Source organism: Rhopilema esculentum, chromosome 4, assembly GCF_057945365.1.
Source record: "Rhopilema esculentum isolate cy_ngs chromosome 4, ASM5794536v1, whole genome shotgun sequence".
In the NCBI taxonomy this organism is placed as follows: Eukaryota; Metazoa; Cnidaria; class Scyphozoa; order Rhizostomeae; family Rhizostomatidae; genus Rhopilema; species Rhopilema esculentum.
This window is the reverse complement of record NC_142818.1, coordinates 5,438,804-5,459,701: the sequence shown is the minus strand read 5'-3', so window position 1 is coordinate 5,459,701 and position 20,898 is coordinate 5,438,804. Positions and strand designations below refer to the sequence as shown.

Below are 20,898 nucleotides of genomic sequence, written 5' to 3'. Positions count from 1 at the left end.
GTGGTTCTCACTTCTAGTAGGTTTAAATTGCTCGAGCTTCTTAGTTGATACGGCACTGCCTTTTCTTCAAAAATTTCCATCATAAACGAGGGATTCAAGTGATTCCTTGTTTTTTAAATTTCAACCATGAGCAACTGCAGGTTCTTCTGATGCATAAATACCGAAATATCATTTTCTACCAATTTCTCTTAAGGAGAAGTGTTGTCTTTGTATGCGATTCGAAGGGCCCTTCCCTGTATCCTGTTTATCTTGTTATTAGTATTTTTGTCATGCCACATCCAGATAAATGGACAGTAGCTGAATTGTGACATTATAAAAGTGTTCAACATCAGTTTTACTTTTTTGGGTTCCATGAAAATCGAAATGCGAGATAAAGCATGCAGTTTTTGGCTGGCCTTTTTACAAAGAGTCTGCACATGAGTACACCTTGCTGTCCCACCATTACATCTTGGGATGGACGTTTGGAATATTAGAAACAATCATTTTTGATTGCATTCAAGAGAGAAGCGGCCATTGCTTTACGAGGATATCCCCAGGAAGGGATTCTCAAAACTGGGACCACTATTGTCTATATCGGGCAGGAGATCACAAGTATACGGGCTAAAAGTCTTTGAAACACTATTGGGCAGTGGCGGCGGCAAGGGGTGGGTGGGGGATTTAATTACCTCCCCACTTTTCTGAAAGTATAGTCTATCTATTTCTTCTAAAAATGGATTAAAAAGCGCTGGGTAGGGTTAGATCGAATTTCCCAAGGAAAGGGAAGAATCACTGGAACGAGGCAAAAGTGGCGTGGTCACACTGGCCACGCCCATTACCCTCCCACTCTGTAATAGCTGGCGCCGCCACTGCTATTGGCCATATTTGAAGTTCTTCTATTGGTGGACATGCTACAGTCACTCTCTCGATAGACAAACCCCGAGAAGGAGCCGATAAAGTTTAAAGCCATTCCGGACGAGGAGGAGCGGGAAGGGAAGGGGAATGCCTCTCCTTTATTATGGGGTGAGGTTCATGTGTATTTTGAAGGAGACTCTTTAATAGGGTTAAAATGTACCTGATCTCATGACATCTTTGATGGCTTAAATCTAGTTAACACCAAGCCAGTTTTGGAATGATGTAAATATGCATTGCCAATTCGTTTGTAGTTTGGACTTTCCGTGCTTAGTTACTTGTTGAAAATAGATAAATATTTTGTAAAACTGATATCAAATTACTTTTCAAATGTAAAGAGAAAAGTTCAATGCGCTGACTGATATTGCACGTTAAAAAGCAAACAAGTCAAAATTTTTCAGGAACCAACACAGACAAATGTTTCAGATACAGCAATTGTAATTGTTCGCGACAAGGCAAGATCTTTGCACTATCCCTGCACTATTAAAATATCAAAAGAGCCATCGAGCACGATTTGAAAGATATAATGTAAATACCCTAACATTCTGTTACGATCTTGCGCTCGAATCTGGCAAATATTGGTACACCTTTAAATAACTTTCTGAGTTTCTCTGCCAAACAGGAATAAAGAATGCGAGTTTACACTTCAGCAACAATTGTCGCATCCAAAAGAACACATACTTGTTACCCTTAGAAAATCTTTTTCCTTGCTTTTATAAACATTCTCGCCTAAACATTATTGGATGAAGAAGTCTCTCGAATAAATGGCTGCAGATCTTTTTTAATCATTGCGAACAATGCGGTGGTTGCTTATCCAACCCTGTTGATATTCAGCGGATTATTCGCCTTTCTTGGCCTTATTAGCAACTAGTAACTTTTATGATCCAAAACTTTGAAAATATTATTTGATATCTTGAAAACGTTGGTGTATCTGACGCCTGCCTCGTTTCATTGACAGTGCACGTTACCTTATTGCAGACAGACATTATTCTCGAAGAGACTTGAATTTCATCTAGAAACTTTGCCTAACCAAAAATCAGCTGTTTTGACAGCGATTCCATCTGCTTGAAGATCGAAAAAATCCATAAACTGTACACTTTTTATCTGATACGCTGTTTGATGCGACTAAAACTAGACAAATTGAGCGAGACTTCAAAGCTGCTTTGCAGCAACCACACCCAAACACGACAAAATGCATTTTGCCTACAGATAACAATTTTATGCGTATGTAATAGAATCGACAAGACTTGAACATGTGTTCACAGCTTCTTCAAGCAAAGGCGCTAGTTCAGATTAAAACAAAAAGAAAAACTCATGTTGGCAGATCAAATTCTGTATTGCAGATAAAGAATCTGTGCATTGATAATTATAATAATGAAACAAACGAGACTTGCAAACTACAACAAAACTCAATTTGAAAATTAGAACGATGAAATGAAGATTTGTCACGCCTTATTGATTTTTTCAAGAAGTTGTACTAAGAAATCAAGTGTACTAAGAAGCATAAAATCAACGTCTTTCTGCCTTAATCATTCAGACTCATAAATAGTAACTTGATGGATGCAACGATAATCAAACCAATGTAAGCAATTTTCAACGAATCATCTGGGTACGAAAATTTCTGCTTTCTTCTATTAATGACTGAAAACAATATTTAAGAAGATCTCAATGTATATTAGCAATTTCCAATGATTAAATGTGCATTTGAAAATATGTAGCATAGCCTAATTTACTGGCAAACGACATATTGTAGGTCGCCGTGAGAGGCAATTCGGGTCAGGCTGTAAACTAAAAACGCTGCACGGAAAATCTTAATACCCTCTACAAAAATGCAAATTATCATTATTTCACAGTGCCCCGCACCTGGAATGCCTCTCATGTCTAGACCCATACGACTAAAGTATGCAATGACAGACCGGGTTGAAATTGAAGCCAAGAAAGCATTATCATTTAAAGCCGGATTGGCAATTCAACGTTTCATTGAGGTAGCGACGAACTTGAGTTCAATGTGACAATGCCACATAGTTTCCGAATGTATTTTGATTAGTTTATCAACGAAACAGATCTATTGTTTGCCTAATTCCTACAAGAGCAACCATAAAAACTGGTTTTGCTACAATCAAGCGTAAAGAAATAAGAATGGCGACAATTTTCGTCTCAAGTGCACCATGCCATTTCTTCCCAGTTTGTCATTGCATCTTTTTGAAAAACAATCACAAACATTTCATACCATCTAGCATTCACGCTGTATCTAACTACGAGTACGTCTCCAAAAACTTAAGATGAAATGACTTGAACCTTTCTAGAAAAGATTTGATCTGCTCCACAGGTGGCAAGATGGTCATTCTGCAAGATAAAAATCCCCGTTCATAGGAGCTGCTCGTAACTTTACTAAAAGCGTTCATTGAGAACCAAGCAACGGTATTAAGTAAAGGTATTCTTGGAATTTACATGTTACGTGATCAGTAACATCGAATTGGCCTTTTCTGGACCATGCTTTGAACGTTCCTCTCAAACACCTGCAGATTACCTTATTGCAAAAACCAACTGCTATTCAGGACCGATAGTACTGTTAATTCTTAGCTGTTGCAACTGAGAAAATATTACTACTTTGTAGCAAACATCAGCTACTCAACCTTATTTAGCTGTTGCGTAGACATTAAATCATTAGGGATTCCATTGGGATGCTGTTCAGTTCGAGGACAAACTTTGTTCTCGGGGTCAACAGCAAGCCAAAGAGAATCGCTAATGTTCAAGAATCAATTTAACAGCTAAATCAGGATCAGTAACCTACCTAGTGTATACCTATAGACAATTAGCTTTTTGCAAAATAAAAGCTCATATTTGTCCGTCACAAAAATTTATTTTAGAAGTTTTGAATTTTGATAACATAGCCTATAGATGCAGTTGATATTCTTCATGATCTGGAGCATGATCAAAAACTTCGAAATGTGCAAAATCAGTTAAACGTGTTATGAATTAGCTCATATATTGCCACATGAGTACAGACCCTTCCTCCATCAAATCATTATCATTTGGTCTTGGATCTAAACTTTCTTGGTCTCGGTAATCCGTTAGGAAACTTGAAATCAAGAAGTTTTATGACTTGGCACTAAAGAACTATATTCACTGTCGTACCACCGAGATTTGTTAGAAACATTCAAAGATACCATAGTCTTCTGCATTACTCACCGAAAATGGAAGGTTCCATCCTTTTGTCCAAACCCACTCCCAGGTACAACACACAACCCAGTTTCAAGCAACATATTTTTGCAGTAGAAAAAGTCAGGACGCTCTCCAACAGACTGAAACAAAAATAATACTTTTGAAAGATTGCCCTAACGTTGGGGTTGAATTGCTGCAATTAGATTTGCTATTTAAGTTCGTGAAAATCAATTAAAGTCGACTTCTCGAAACTTATGGTCGTCTTAAGTGCTACCAGGATAATCCATGAACATTTCAATTTTAGTCCTATAGACTAGACGGCAAGTGCCAATAAAACATAAAATCAAGATTATTAAAATAAAATCATCCTTGCTAACTGACAAAATGCTACTGTGGAATTTATGCAAAAACAGGGGACAAACGTTTTAACGTTTTGCTTTCCACTTAAAAAAATTACACCTTAGTATTTCATCATAAAATGAAAAAAATCTTTTGAATACAAAAAAATCAGTGCTTATCAATTTGTGTATATGATTGATATTTTTCTAAAAATGTGATATTCGATTGAAAGAAATTTCCAGGACTAGTAAATAAGCAGAGAGCATGCAATTTAAAATTTCATTTATTGAAAAGCTTACAAAATCATAAAATGTTCATTAATAAAAATGTATTTCACAGAAGTAAATCCGTATTACATACTTCGGCCTTTGCGATTGCCTTCTTTGGAAGGTTAACTCTTGGAAATGCATACATAGCTCCCATTACTTCATTGCAGGTAACACCTTCAATGGTATTCAGGATTTCATAGACCATTTTCGCTCGGGTCTTCAGAGATTCTAGGACCTTTGTCTTTTCCTTAAAAGGCACGTCAGCACGATTACGAATAGAAAATACAAGACAATGGAAAAATTGAAAAAAACACCCTATTGAGCTTCAAGCTCGTTAACTATGGACAGGCAACGTAAGCAAAAAAACTCGAGTCGAAAATGCTGTAAATTCTACAAATAATCGTCTTTGAAGAGTACTTTTAATGAAACAGAGTCTGAAAACATCACTAATTATATAGTTTATGACAGTGTAGAATAAAGCTGGAAACTCAACAGATACTTATATCAAGCAATCTTTTGGTAGGAAAAATGGGGTTTTATTAATTAATAAACAAAGTGTCCATTTATTGATTATTCGATCCATGTTTCAGTCAAAAGACAAGATAAGAAAAAGGCAAAAGAAAGAAAATGTCTTTCGAAGAGTGACGCAATAGGATAAGATGTGTGTCCAAAAGGGCGGAAAGTTTTTACGGAAAGCGCAAATATTTCAAAATACTGAACACTTCCATTGAACATTGAACACTTCCTTCAACATTCTCCAGAGTAAGATCGATAGGATAACGGGAAAAAAGTGAATTTATAACCAGATGCAGATTGTAAATAACTTCAATATGGTACATTTTACTGGCAACTTTGAACATTCGGTGCCAACTGGCCCCCCATACAAATCGACAAACCAAAATAAATGGAAGTTTCTCGCATTTAACAAACTTTGATATTTTTAGATCACTATTTAAGGTTTAGGTTATGCATAAGCAGGCACGAAGCCAAGAGGGCATGAGAGCTATGCCCGCCAAACTAGCATTATTTGTCCCTTTGTATCCGTCAAAAAAATGTTGGATGAAAAGATATCTTTTTCTAAAACCTTAGAAAAAGGCTTTATTCTAGATTAATGTCGAAAACCAGTCAGTCTCAACGAAGTCTGTGCATCTTTGAAGATCTTGGATGGGAGTGAAACTTTTCTGACCCGTAGTCAGAAAAAAATTATATGATTGAAATATGATCGAACTATTTTGATCACCAATCCAAGAAATTTTAGATTGTATAAATTACGGATTTCTATTACGGAATTATAATCAGCAATGTTGGTAAGATTATAGTGTAAACCAGCTTTAAATGCTTAAATAACATCAAATTGTATGCAGTATGCACTAAAACATCATCATAAGTGAACAAGCTGCAAAAAAACTTAAAATACAGAATGGAAGACGTGCTGACTGACTACAATCTAAAGGTGCAGTAAGTGCTATGGTAAATGATGGCCGGATAATGCTGGAAATGGGTCACTCACCAGCATAAACAAGTCGTATGACTCATCCCCAGGCTTCGGCGGATTGGTAATGCAGTCAACAACAATTTGGCCAATCGAATTTGCACATAACTGGGCAGACTGAAGCTTTTGTAACTGAACCATGACGTCATCTCGAAGACCAATGACTTCTACATAGCCACCACGTATGCCACATCTTATAAAATAATGTTGTCATATTAAGACTTTCAGATTTTTAAGTGTTTATCTAGCTTTGAACGTAAAATAACATTATCCTGTCAGGTGCACCATGATACCACAGTACCTGGGCTTAGCTTTGTTAACATTGAATTTAGAATACAGCAATCGATCTCAAATATTCGCTTTCATGCAATCACCCACACCTTATATTTATAACCAGGTCAAAAATCGAGTAATATAACGTGCTGTCATGTGATACAGGACTTTTAAAGAAGAACACCCATCAATAACATGGGTAGCAATTGTTGAAATACCTGTCGAGGAAACAAACTATTGGCACGGAATGGAAAATTTCTTGTTTTACGAACATTTTAAGATATAACAGAGGATGGTAAACAGGTCAAGGTAACTTAATATCAGAGATTCGTGCTAGATTGTACAGTTTTTGTCTCTAGGCCTTGCATTACCCTATCAATAAAACTGCAGGTGCCAATTTGAAGGTCAGGAAGATCATTCGAAGAGGGGGTTATTCAAAAAGAAGGGGACTGATTCGTAGATTTCCGGAATTGTGTTTTCTCGGGCGTCAGCTTCATATACCTGTAAATGTAAACATTATCAAGATATTTAGATGTTAGACTTGGAGCCAAAAAGTTACTACGCTGTATCCTCCGTCGACACAAAAACTAAATAATAGAAAATAGACACTCAAAAGTGGACTTACTCTCCCATGTACCCTTTGGAAACAGAATGAAACGAGGCCATTTCAAAATCATCTCCTTTTGAACCCATATCTCGCAATACTTTCTTGAAAGAATGGAAACTTTCTGTGCCATACGTATTGTCTTGGTATACTTCATCGGCCAAAAGAAACAACCCTTCATCCATGCAAAATTCGATGATTTCTTTGATGTTTTGGTATGACAATACCTGTCCTGTTGGGTTGCCAGGGTTTATCACACACAATACTCGAGGCTGGCATCTTTTCTTGGCTTCTTCTAAACTTCTTTTTAACTCGGATATATCGAGCTTCCAGTTTTCCTCTTCATTGAGATAATATCCAATCTTAAAGTGAAAGATACCAGAGACTGAAATTGCTTTAATAGAAAAATATGTCAAATATATTGAGCGTTATAAAGAAACATAACATCAATGGTGGATTATCTTTCAATGCCATTGTGACAAATCTCAAACAAAAAGTCCTAATTTGGCAGAAGAAATGCAGAAAACAATTGCCCTTTTATGCAACACAAAAGCCAAAAAGAAAATTCTTGAAGATTAATCAAAACATGTATTGTTTCATTTGTCATCTTTGTGCCTAAAGAAAAATAACTCATTGCTATAAAAGCCTACTTAACTTAGCACGTTAAAGCTTCTTGAAGTTGAAATTCTCTACATCCAAAAAGGTTCTTATAAAATTACTATCTTCTTATACATAGGAAATCTAACATATGTTTCTTATCGTTTTCAGAATAAGGAACAAAAAAAGCTGAAGATCTGTTTTACCTGATGCAGTCCATACTCTGATATGGTTGCAGAATATAAAGGATACTGTGGTATTGGAATCATGACACCAGATTTCACTTCAGATGAAACGAAGCATTCAAGCATCAGCTATGGAAGGAAAGATGCAAAAAGTTACAGTAAGTTACAGTTAAAATTTTTGGCGTGACAAAGTTTTGTCCGAAAATTTATTTGTGCATAATTTGGAGCTGTCTGAAAGTTTGTTATAACGAAAATTTCATCATAAGTTGCATGTGTGCAAAGAAAATCTTTGATCTTGATTCTGCATTTCCATTGCAAAACAAAATGAAATGAAAGGACACAATCTTTTAACATGAGCATGTCTGGGAAATTTTTGTAAACAGTAGTTCTTCTAATTTGATAAAAATATAAGTTCCAAACAAACAACATTCATTGTTCTCATCGACGTCTGTCCAAAAGTCACTGCCACTTACTTCTAAGGTATGAAACAGTTTTAAAATGGCAAAATATGACGAGGCTATTAATAGTACTTTAACTTAGTCAGAAGAACCATTTGAAGATGAAAATGGCAAAGCAGATAATAGCACATAAAAGATGAGTTTCTCCTTCCTTGTCTATGGATGTCAAAAACTTTGTTCTCAGAAGAGGACTTCGCTCAAGAAGGTGGTTAGTGTCAATACATATATTTTTATAAGAAACTAAGAATTTGAGCAAGTTTGGTACGAAAAGTTTTTTAACATTGTCACATTTTCAGTAATCAGAGTTTCTTGCAAGTTTCTCAAGTCTCACAATTAGAAAAGTATATGTGAATCAACAAGTGGTTTTCCTTTAAACAGCCAGAACCCTGGTCAATATTTGTCCAAAAATATATTTGTCTAAAATGCTAAAATAAGTCCAAAAATATCTTTGTTGAAGTTCATTGTCCAAAATATTATCAACTGAAAATGTTTGTACTTAATGTAATCAAAAATTTGCTAACTCAGTTATCTGGTCCAGGAGGCTGAAAAATTTGAATGAAAGGCGTAGAGCAGGGATTCTTAATTGTTTTGAGTGCCGGGCCAGGAAAACATGTGGATTTTCTCAGAGGGCCACTGAGTTTTCCACTTTTGCTTGTGTCAAAAAAATGCACAAATTCTGAAGTACTACATTCTATATTCATAAAATTTATGTAGTGCGCTTTTTCCATGAAATAAGTTTAGGAATGTTGGATGAGAGGACAAAAAAGGGAGGGCGATAATAACATTTAGGAACATGATGCTGGCTTGATGTAAGAAGGATTGGCTCAATGTGCAATACCCGACAGATTTACACGCACAAGGCCAGGGATAACTTTCTGGGGGAGGGGGACAAAAAGCTTCAAAATGTAACAAAGTATATAAAGCCAAAAAACGATTACACAAGAGTTTGCAGCATGCGTTTCTTTTACCAGTTGAAACAGAAGACAGTTGCGCTATTTTTAGGTTATGATGTTAAAAATTTGTTAGGTCGATTTGATGCACTTGAAGTTGTATACTGAGACGGCAAAACGTATTTTAAACTGGGGCCAAAATTTAATGATTGTGTTTGTATTAAAAAAGGCCGCCACCATGGTTGGCGGCAAGAAAAATTTTAGATTATAATAATCTAGGGATGGCCAGAAACTGCATCTAAAATAGCTAACGGTTCCATAACGGTTATCTATTTAAATGTTGACATGAAAAGAGGTATTCCAAAGTTTTAGAATTATCTAAGCATAACAGCAAATAATCAACTTTGTTACAAATGAATGAAACCAAAATAAGATGGAGAGAAAAAATAAATAAAAAACACAGTTTGGCAATAAAGCATTAGCCAGTGCCCTAGTCTACACACGCTGCCTCATACACAAACGCTAAGAAGCATGAACTTCATGAACTAAAGATTAAGTCTGGCCTTGGGCCTGGGATCTCAGAAAGTGGAGGAAAGGGTGAGGTCATGGTGAGTTTATCGACCATCTATTGAATTCAATGAAAGCAGTAAAATATTTTGCTAAAAAATTTTTAAATGATTAAATAAAGTATTTCCTATTCTCGTACTTCCTTTTGGACGCACATTATCGTTTACTGTAGAGGAAAAGAGAATATCCGAGCAGTCCAAAAACAAAACTAAATAGAATCCGAAATATTATTTTCAGATGAAGTGCTCGATGGGCCGGACAAAAACTTGCTGCTGGCCGGAGTTTAAGGTTGGCTAGCACAGAGCTTACTAACAGATTACTTTTGGATGGGTTTGGTTCATAAATTTTATAATCAAGACCAAGTTACCCTGTTTGTTTGAAAAAAATCTTTGCTGATGTGGCCGCATCTCTCCAAACTTTGGACAGGATCAACGGTGTTTTCACATGCAGGACTATTCTGCAACTTTATTTGAGATTCTTCACAAATTCTTATGCTAAAGTTTTATTCAGTGATCACTTAATCACTATTGATTAAGAATGTAGGATTCACAAAAAGTTCCCAATTTTGTTTCATTTCATTTCAAATTTTTTAAGGACGTAGAGTAGCACACTTTAAGCAACCCTGGTTTTCACAGGGTCCATCGCTTTGAAAACGATAATACAAACATAAAAATATCAATAGAAAATTTAATTATCCTTATACTATTACACTCATATAATGATAAGCATCGATGAAAATAAAACAATCACCTTAACACCTGAACTTGCACCATTTGTCAAAAATATGTTCCCTGGATCTGCAGGATATCCATCTCGCTTTTCTATATAAGCTGCAACACTCTTGCGTACAAATTCAATTCCTTGAGAATCAGTATAACAGCCAACACTATTCTTTACCGCATTTAAAATCTCGCTTGATCTCTTATTGACATCATCAGGGAAAACCTTTTGTGCAATCAATTCTGGACAAGTACAAGCTGATATGACCTAGATTAGAAAGTTAATCAGGTTTTGTATAATTTTTCACAAATGGCTTTAGCAAATAACATATTGGTATTGATTGGCATTACGGAATTATATGTCAAAATAAAATTAAAAGTGAAAAAGTGTCTTAAGACCTATCTCCAAATAATACTGCAAGCCCAGCTTTTTGTGATCAGGAATTACATCGCTAGAATCTCACGTTACTGATCTTTAAGCAACCATAATGTGCAAAGTTTGATTTTTAGATGTTTAATTATAATAAGTTAATATGTGTGATTCTGCATGAGAAATTAATCAAGCAATTCATACAACAGAAGAGTGTCAGACAAAAAGTTTTTATTCAAGATATTCTTTCCCCTTATTTCCCCTTTTTAACAAAATAATAATGAAGTGTCCACAAGACGACCTAAAGATCAGTTGACTGTTGAAAATACTCTGTTGTAATGAGGGTTATTGTCAGAAGTGTTGAGAACCTGTCTGATGAATGTTATTGGATTCTGCCCAACTGCATGACAATCACCAATGTTAGCTTTCACAACATCTTGAAATGGTTTAGCAATGCCCTGGTGTGGAGAAAAGAAGTAATGCATAGAATACATAATGAATAATTTACCATATTATTTTGAATGCATTATAAAGCAAGTGCAATTAGATAGGGGTGGCACCAAGAAATTCAATGTGGAGGGAGGGGCTCACTTTGACAGCATTATTTGACTAAAAACCAACATTTGAAAAACAAGCTTAAATGTCTCACACTATTTTATGACTCTGTAGGCACTTGTCATTGCTAGCAATTCATTTGTTGGGCTAATGAAAAGCTTCAAAGGCCTATTTTTGTTATGTTGGATTGATTCCGTTCTAAAAATTGAAAAAAAATACATTGTGGGATGATTGACCTTGAGGCCCAAGGGCAATATTGTCCCCCTGCACCCTCTCTGCAGTCCTGGATAGAAGCAATCAAAAAATGACTCAAATTTTTGAAATTATGCTTATAGCAATGTAGTATTATAGAGCATCTAATTTAGTAATGTTTTAGAGCATCTTATATAGATAACCTAATTAAGGCTCTTCGAAACTTAATCAACATTAATACTACTCGCATTTCGAAAAACAACTTGTGACTGTCTATACTTTAAATCAAATCAACAGCGTGCTCACTTACTAAAGATGTGCCCTTAACTGTGAATACTACTATTGTCCTTATTATAACGCAATCGTACAGCATTGTTCTATTGATATTAAAACACAATATACAACAAGCAGTTTTTTAATGGTAACAAACAATAAATATAAATATAGCAATGTCATTATGTATCTATTAATTACCATAAAATATGTCTCGATATGAAATAAACATCATAAAACCAAACCAGAATAACCAGATTCCTTTGCAATTAAATCATAAGAGGATTTAATATGTTCAATTTTCTTCTACTTTTTTAATTCTGTCTGTAAGTACATAGAATATGAAATATATAAAAATTACTGTTAGACTTGATGATCTTGCAAAAGGGGGAGCAGCATGAGACAAGAGAATTTGTAAGAGAATACTAAATGGCCATGCAAGAAAACACAGACAAGTCAGTTGTGTTGTAATCCATCTCCATCTAGTGAAAAGTGCTTGCTACTTTTAGTTGTCATTCCGAATTTCATCAATTGATGAGAGTTGCACAATAGAATATAATGGGGGAGGGCACATAACCCAACCCTGGTCATGCACCCTTGCCTGGACCCTAAGCTAAGTTGGACTTAGACAGCCCAAGACAGGTCTTCAACAGGAACATGCACCCAAGTGATATTTTGGTTTTGTTGTTATTCACCAGATTTCAAGTCTATCTACAGCTAGCTCAATTTCTGCCAAACCTCCTTGGAACACCTACATGTATTGCTAAATTTTTGCTTTTTTCGTATGTTTCCCGTGTTTCTTATTCTAATAGACCCCGCTAAAACAATGTTGCTTACAATGCAGTATATCACAGCAATCGGTAGAAAAAGGTTTGCCACAAAAGTTTGCCTTAATTTGCTGTGAGACAACATTGTTTGGAGGGGGAAGGGGAACAGATGGATGCAAACGTTGAAAATATCACGAGTGTTCCAAGAGTTTTAGCAGTGATTGTCTTCAAACTATCTGGAATATCAAAGGAGTAATATTAGGGTTTTCGATGGTGCTGATTTCATATCTGTTGAAAAAATCGCGATTTTTAAACTTCTTTCTTCAGTTTGGGGGTAGGGGCTGCTTTAGCTGTTGTTTTTAACAGTGGTAGATGGTGTCAATAGTTTCATTCCGTTATATTTTTTTTTAATTAGTTACAAAATTTGGTGTCATTGCAGTAATTGTGTAGAGGAATTTGGCAGATATGAATGCGTTGAAAGCGTGAATTTGTTTCATGGCACCTTTCCTTTGTGATGATCGATTTCTCTTAACACAACAGTGTACAGCATTTTTATGAAGCAAATCGGCACCATTTGTATAGAGAGAAAGATGTTTTTTTTATATTTCCAAACAAGGAAACACCAATAAGAGATAAAAATAGAACCAAAATTGTAATTGCAAATATATTATAAAAGAGAGAAAAAGCCGATAGGCAGTTTAGAGTCTACAAGAAATCACAGCGATATTAGGGAAAATGGTCTTTCATACGATGGTTAACCAAAGGAAAAGAGCCTATGCATACTATCTGCGAAAAGACAAGGGGCTGGCGTATCGCAAAATTGCTGATGTTTGTAAAATTTCTCCATCAAATGTTGTTCGCATTTGTCAGGAGGGTTTGAACGGGAGAAGGAAGACAAAGAATAAAGGTACAGGCCGACCTCCGGTTTTGAAAGAGAAGGAAAAAGCAAGGTTTTTAAGAACTTTCAGAGAGATGAGATGAAAATGCAAACATTAGGTGGTGGATATAGCAAGAGAAAGCCAAATAACGAACGTTAGCTACAGAGGTTTGGTCAGAATATTGAATAAAGCTGGGTACAGATGCTTACGACCCAGACGTAAAGGAGTTCTTTCAAATGCAGATAGAAGACACAGAGTTCGTTATGCAAGAGAAGCATTTAAAAAAACGATATGTTCTGTAACAACATTACAACAGGCACTGTTAGGAGTGCTGTTTTGAAAAATAAAGAGAAGCTGCTTTTTGTAATGGATAATGATTCTAGAGTAGAGTAGCCAAAGATGCCCTACAAGAAATTGGAGCTGAGCTTGTCAAGATACGACCAAGTTCACCAGATCTGAACCCAATAGAAAATGTTTTCCACAACGTTAAAAGGAAAATGTTGAAAGAAGCATTGCAGGATAGAATAGAGAAGGAGGATTTCACAGCTTTTAAGGAGAAGGTGTTACGGACTTTAGCCAACTGCAGTGGTTCACTCAGTGACGGAACTATCAAAACTATGCAAACACATCTAAAAACACTGACTAGAGATACAGAACAAAATACTGAAATAATGTAAATTTGTATATAGTTGTAAACATATATGTTTATAAACAGCTGAGTAAAGAATGACATGGCTAAAAATGCATACATAAATCACAAACAAGTAGAATTGTTTACAGTGTGTTGCTCCTTCCCCCTATGGACATCACCAAGGTAGATAAACTGTTTTGTGATTCCTTCAGATTTCATGCTTATGTCTGCTTTAGTATGGAATCTTCAACTTAATAATAGTAAAAGATTGGCATCTCAGTTTATGCTTATACTTATAATCATTAGACCTTACACAAAATTGAATTGATAACTATTGGTATTCAAATGCTGTAGGGCCATCTTGTAGTCCGAAAATGTCTTTCCCGCGGTTAACAGTCATGGTTAACGATTTTAAAAATGCCTGTAAAAGTTGTGTTAACCAGAAAAAACAATTCAGATTTTGCCAAGAGGTGTGCAATGTATGTTTCAAATGCCCTTTAAACTTTGACTTGGATTTCATACATGCGAAGGGAGAAAATTGAGAAACAGTCCATGGTCTACACTTTTCTTGAAAATTGAATTTGATATGAACTAACACTATTTCGTTTTCAAGTGTTAACTGTGAGTTTTGGCAAATCTTGTCATTTTTAGGCAATAAATTCAGGCCAAACATAGATTTTCAGGTACATTAAATTAGAAGACACCTTGTTGAGGAGCTTGGGGGCGAAAGCGTAACTTTAATAACAAATGAGATAAAAAACTGCCAAGGTTAACAATATGGTTAACAGTTGTGCCACATTTCGCATCAACATGGCAGCCTTGCGAGGCTTTTCCCCTGCCAAGGATGCCTTTTGCATCAAATAATGCCTATTGTGATTGACAATTGCTGCTGATGCATAATGTCACAAGATCATTTTGGCAAAACAATGAACACAGGCAGGAACATATTTCTGCGCCCGTTCCTCAAACTGGCCCTGGAATTTGAAGATTCGCCAACGCACGTTCATCATGGAGCCTGCGATGAGTGTAATTGGAGCCTTTGATGCTTTGGAGCTCTATATCCTTGCTATAAACAGTTTTTGGAGCAGCGAAGTGTACAAAAGCGCCCTCCAACAACTGCAGCATATCACCCCATGGCAGAATGACAGGTGACCACCTAAAATCATTCAGAAAAATGACCTCCTTCTCTTCAACACCAAGCCATGCATAAGAACAAGTGGCAGGAGACAAGAAAGCATTGTAGACAACTCTTAGTGGTTCTGAAATGAACATTTTGCCACAGTTTGCTTGACCTGCGATAAAAAAGTTATGGCCCTTGCCTGTACCCTTGTCAAGCAACGTCAAAATGGCCTCAGCAAAAACAGCTCTTGAGATGGAGTTTTTTTCCCGAACCTCCAAGGCACATTTAAGCCTTTCGCCTTTGCAAATGCAAACAACAGATAACTGCTACTGCAAGGTCTCAACCCTCGTCATTTTAGCCTGTTCAAGCTTCTCTGTTGCTGTCTCCATTTCCCACACAGTTTCTACCAATACTTGTAACTTTTTCTCGTTCTAATTTAGAACGAATTCAAATAGACGCTTGTCACTGTTTCCAGCAGAGGTCTTGGCTAGCGCAAGAAGATCTAACCCAAATTTTATTGCATTTTTAGGATCATTTTTGCAACATCAGAATTGAATAAACACTTTAGCTGTTTCGATGGTTTATGACCCTTCTTTGCAGATTTAGCCATTGTGGCCTTTGCTGTTTTTGGAGCAGCTACCTCTGGATGGTTCCCTGTTTATGAAACCCTCATCCTCCTTTGCGACATAGTTCAAGGCAGTATGATACCCTGAATGTCCGGAAAAATTCACAATAATGTGATGGTCAGCCATTCCATAGTGACTCGCGTGACAGAGTCACACACATATTTAGTTGTCTAGTAAAGTCAGAATTATTTTCCAAAGCTTGTGATACAATAATAGAATCCCCTTGAGCCATTCTTTATCTTGGCAATGTTTTGTTCCAAAAAAACTTGCTCACCTCTGCAATTTTTTTGTTCATCTGGTGTGACTCGTGTGACCATCACATTTTGAAAGTCTTTACTTGCAGTTGCCTATCTTACTTTATCTGAGAAATTTTAAAACCTTTATGAAGAAGCTTTTAAAAAGATTGCCCCTACTCATTGAGTCACCATATAAGTAGAAAATTTCAATTGAGGTATTTTTGCTTTTTGAAATAAAAAGACCAATGCAATGTGACTCGTGTGACCCACAAATGTGACTCGCGTGACAAGTGAGAGTTAACTAAAGGAAACCCAGCTTAAATCAGTGTCTGGAAGTGTAACATAAAAATCAGAACTTTTTCACAGAACTAAATGATACATAAAAGCCACCAAATCAATAGCTTGGCATATCTGGTATTTTAAAAATTATTTTTCAGTTTTCATGAAACATATCAAAGGCTAGGCTTCCTTTATTTTTGCAAAGTCTTGCTCTGTCAACTTTACTTTTGAGCACCTCGATGATGAGACTGGCATAGGGGCATAAACTTTTACAATGATATCAGAAACAGAGACAGACTCAATATAATTTTTTATCTTGAAATTGTTTGCATCAGCTGAAGTCTGATGTAGGAATTCCATTGTGACATCATCATTTGAGTCAATTCTCACTACATGCCCCAGGAACCAATAGTCTGCTGGCTCCCAGTAAACAGCATACCAATGACCTATATTGGGCTCAATCAATTTGGGAAATGATATGTCTCCACCTTAATAGCTTTCTAGTATTTTCTCAACTTCATTGGCACTGGGTACCAACATGGAAAAGAGATTTACAGCCTCATTTGCATGAGAAACTAGTATTCTCCCATATCATTGAGTATTATTCATGTCTATAACTGATATATGGTACCCAAATAAAGAAATTAATTCCTTGACATTGTCTAGACCTAAATCCAACCCATTAGTCTAATGTGACCGATGTATTGTGACTCGCGTGACAAAACTTGAGGGTGATTTTTTGTGAAAATTACTGGGCTGATCAATTTCAGTTTCTAGGTCAGCATGGACTTTCATTTGAAAGCCAAACTATGCTCCAAATAATGAAACAAGAATTAAAGGGAGAAAAATGAGAGTACTTTTATTATAAAAATTGTGACTCGTGTGACAATTCAGAGAGGGTCTTTTCAGTGTGGCATTACATAATTATTCATTACTTAAAAAAAATTTTTGACTGCATAGACATTCTCTCATATAAAAGGAACTAACAAACATGAAAATAACCACAAAATCTCATTTATGTCAATAATGAGAGCTTTTTTCTTAAAATGGTACAAGTGTCTGTCAATGACCTTTAGCAATAGTAAGGTCAGGTATAGCCATAGCCACGCCCATTATCAGCAATTTTTGGGAAATAAAATCATAAATATGCTTAAGCAAGGTATTTTACCACTTAAAAAGCAACTTTTCACATTCAAATTCCAAAATATTTTTTTTCATCAATATGTGTCATTTCTATGGAATGGCTGTGGTGATCTTGGATGTACTTTTTCACTTCTAACCACCATTGTCATTTATCCAGTAAAATGCACATATGAAAATGGTATGCTCCATTTTTGTGCTTTTCCATACAGCATGCCCATTGTAGTAAGGTGACTTCTGTAGCTGCCACTGTAAAAGACTCTGTTACAATAGCTGAGAATTTTTCTCTGTTGAGTAACTCAATGTTTGCATTACTACACTAGGGTATCAAAAGTATTGCACCACCTCGATGGTGGAGAAATGGCGCAAGAATGATTGAAAGCTACTGTTATGGAAATTAATTCTGCTTTTAAGTGGCGAATGGCAATTGGTCGAAAGCAAAACAACAACCAATCAAAACTTCAATCTATTTAGAGCATTTGTTTTTAAAAATAACAGTAGAAAAATAGTTTCTGTTTACTCAGGTAAATTTTTTTTTTTATTCTTTCAAAACACTCATTATATTTTCTGTGGACGGATTTTGAGCTTCAAAACCTTGCCCAGTTTCGAGTTTCATGTCTTTTACTGCCCCTAGGTGCAAACGCAGTGAAATAAAACCAACAATTTTGCTTCCTTAGGCATGGTCTACATTTTTACAAACAAAACTGTCTTTGCTTAATTTAATCATTTCTAACTAAGTTTTCTATGGCGTTAGCAAAATTTGCAACTTTTTCCTGCCGAAATTTGTTACAAAGTACGTCTATTTACCCAACTCTTGCATTCAAATGTTTTGTAATGCCGAAAAGTTTACAAAAAGTGCTGCCATTTTGAACAAGTTGGTGCAATACTTTTGATACCCTAGTGTATATGATATAAGGTAAACTTCCTTAAAACACCTGTGGGTAAGATTTCTGAAGCCCCCTCATCGCTAACTTCAATTGCACTTGCCATATCGATTGTTTCAATTTTACAACTGCATTTACAAATTTTACAACCGAAGAGTGTTTGAAAAATTGATTTTTGCTGTCGCAACCTCTTTATTGCATAGCCTCAATTCAGACGTAGAGCAGTGATAGTGATAATTTAAAAACCCAATTATATTAACACTAAAGATATGCATTGTTAACCAAGTATCTTTGTTGCCCAGACTATTCTACCTCTAACAACATGTGTATGCTTTGTAATAGTATTCTGAACAAGCAAGACTGCGCACATTTATTCCATTGCTCCTGCTTTTACACTGTAAAAAATGTATACCCAAATACCCAAGGAATTGCAACTATAATCTCAATAAAATTTGTAAAGGCCATATTTACTTTATATTTACTTACATTTACTCTATCTCAAATATATTTTATACAATCTATTGACTTCCATAGCGACTTCATACCAAAGTCACTAAAAAATGAAATTACCCTTATGAATCATTGAACTGGTCCAGAATTTAGTTTCAAAAAGGCCAAAAATGAACACAGCGCCAATGAACACCGCAGGGTAGATACAGGTTTTGATATCATATCTATTAGTTTGAAGAATTATACTCAGACAATTTCTGCCAAAACTCCTTGGAACACCTACATACTTTGCTACATTTTTGCTTTTTTCGTATGTTTCCCGTGTTTCTTATTCTAATAGACTTACCCCGCTAAAACAATGTTGCTTACAATGCAGTATATCACAGCAATCGGTGGAAAAAGGTTTGCCACAAAAGTTTGCCTTAACTTTGCTGTGAGACAACATTGTTTGTAGGGGGAAGGGGAACAGATGGATGCAAACGTTGAAAATATCACGAGTGTTCCAAGAGTTTTGGCAGTGAATATAACTGACAAAACACAATGCAAAAATTCCATAATATAATTAGCTTCATGCATGGTTTGGTCACTGTTTAACATAATTGTATAGCGCCCGTTTTACTTACCTGCTGCAATTCTTTCTCTAATTTTGACGCTAACTGAACAATAGGCCCTCGCACGGCATATTCAACGTTCTTGACACACGGGTTGAGCGAATCGATGGTGAGCAATTTGCTACCCATTGCAGTTGCTGCTGAAAAACTCCTGATTGGTGATTCTAGGCCTATTTTTGATTTCGTTATGTTTGCATCGGGTACAAAAACATCAAACAGATACTTATTGAATTTGATCACCCGTAAGATGCTTCTTTTCTGAACACAAGCACTCAACATGTTCCTCACAACGTGTCAACTGCAAACTAAGAGTTAAATACCTCGAATTAACGCGTCAAGTGCCCTTTCTTCTCACCTTTCAGATTTAGCCTCGTTCGCGGCAAGTAGCCTGCGTTGCTGCGTACATGTGCGTTTAAAACCGGAGCGTTTAAGCGCCTGAAAGATGCAAGATAAACTTTGGAAGAAGCTTTACCACTGTCAGACTTAAAGCTTTTACTTGTTTATTGTAAATAGAGTAAGTAGCAGGTACACATCAGCTGCAAGCTGCCAGTATCCTACCTGCTTATCAATAAAAATATGTATGTATGTATGTATGTATATATGTATGTAGAAATTTGTCTGTTGATAGTTCCGTAGCACAGTGCTCAATACATTTACACGTAGAGCGTAATATAGCAATCAGGTTCACGAAACAGGCTTGTAGAGATAAAACATGTGGTGATATTTTCTCCAACTCTATGCTATATGTATATATGTATGTATGTATGTGTGTAACTTATTTTCAGAATTATCAAATTAAAAACTTTACGTGTTTAAAATCATCAAGACCTTTAATAAAGTGCTACTAGTAATACTTTCAAACGTGACACCTTTATGTAATCTAATTCGACGAGCTGTTCAAGTTACAAATAGTTCACGAAAGTTTCTGAGGGGATACAAAGTTCTAATCGATAGGCCAAGTTTTCAGCTTTTTAATATTATGGACTATAAATAAGATCAGCTTCCTTGATTTGATGGCAAATTGTTTTCGAAGAGTTGATGATTCTGTTTGAAATATTTCTCTCGCTTCTCTCGTTGCTTATTAAAGGAAGACCATATCAAGAAACAAAGGACGGTTTTCTACAAACTACTGACAAGGCAATAAAAGTGACGTTGTGGCTTCACACTGAAATCAGCTTCTGATGATCTAGATAACGTACATAACCCCCCCCCCCCCCCCCCCTCTCTTTCCTCGAAGTTTTCTCATCAGATTTGCAAAAATCTCAAAGACCAACTTTCTGAAAAAAGTGGGGGACTAGTCAACCCATCCTAATATCTGTTGGCCCATCATTGCTGTCAATACAAATTGCACGTTTGAAAAGGATTTGAAAAAATATCACAACATCAAAATAGAAGTTGTGGAGTGACAGAAGACTTCGATAAGATTCAACCACTTGGTAG

General features: G+C 35.9%; 1 protein-coding gene across 1 annotated transcript; it reads right to left on the bottom strand.

The window, feature by feature from the left end:
* Window positions 1-2,205: 2,205 nt before the first annotated feature.
* Window positions 2,206-19,831, bottom strand: LOC135691433 (alanine aminotransferase 1). The gene is made up of 9 exons (XM_065209300.2): window positions 19,471-19,831; window positions 11,185-11,274; window positions 10,478-10,714; window positions 7,834-7,941; window positions 7,052-7,392; window positions 6,172-6,346; window positions 4,753-4,908; window positions 4,081-4,193; window positions 2,206-3,234 (listed from the first exon to the last, which is right to left on the bottom strand). Exons 1-9 carry the CDS (start codon window positions 19,735-19,737, stop codon window positions 3,144-3,146), a joined length of 1,578 nt encoding a protein of 525 aa, XP_065065372.2. The 5' UTR covers window positions 19,738-19,831; the 3' UTR covers window positions 2,206-3,143.
* Between the last annotated feature and the right edge of the window lie 1,067 nt (window positions 19,832-20,898).

What these genes read in the sequence shown, in the direction of transcription:
- LOC135691433 (XM_065209300.2), bottom strand. Translation starts at nt 19,737, where the DNA reads ATGTTGAGTGCTTGTGTTCAGAAAAGAAGCATCTTACGGGTGATCAAA. An exon ending in CAGAGTATGGACTGCATCAG is followed by an intron (nt 7,393 to 7,833) that starts GTAAAACAGATC and finishes TTTCACTTTAAG; the next exon opens with ATTGGATATTATCTCAATGA. An exon ending in CATACGACTTGTTTATGCTG is followed by an intron (nt 4,909 to 6,171) that starts GTGAGTGACCCA and finishes GTGCCTTTTAAG; the next exon opens with GAAAAGACAAAGGTCCTAGA.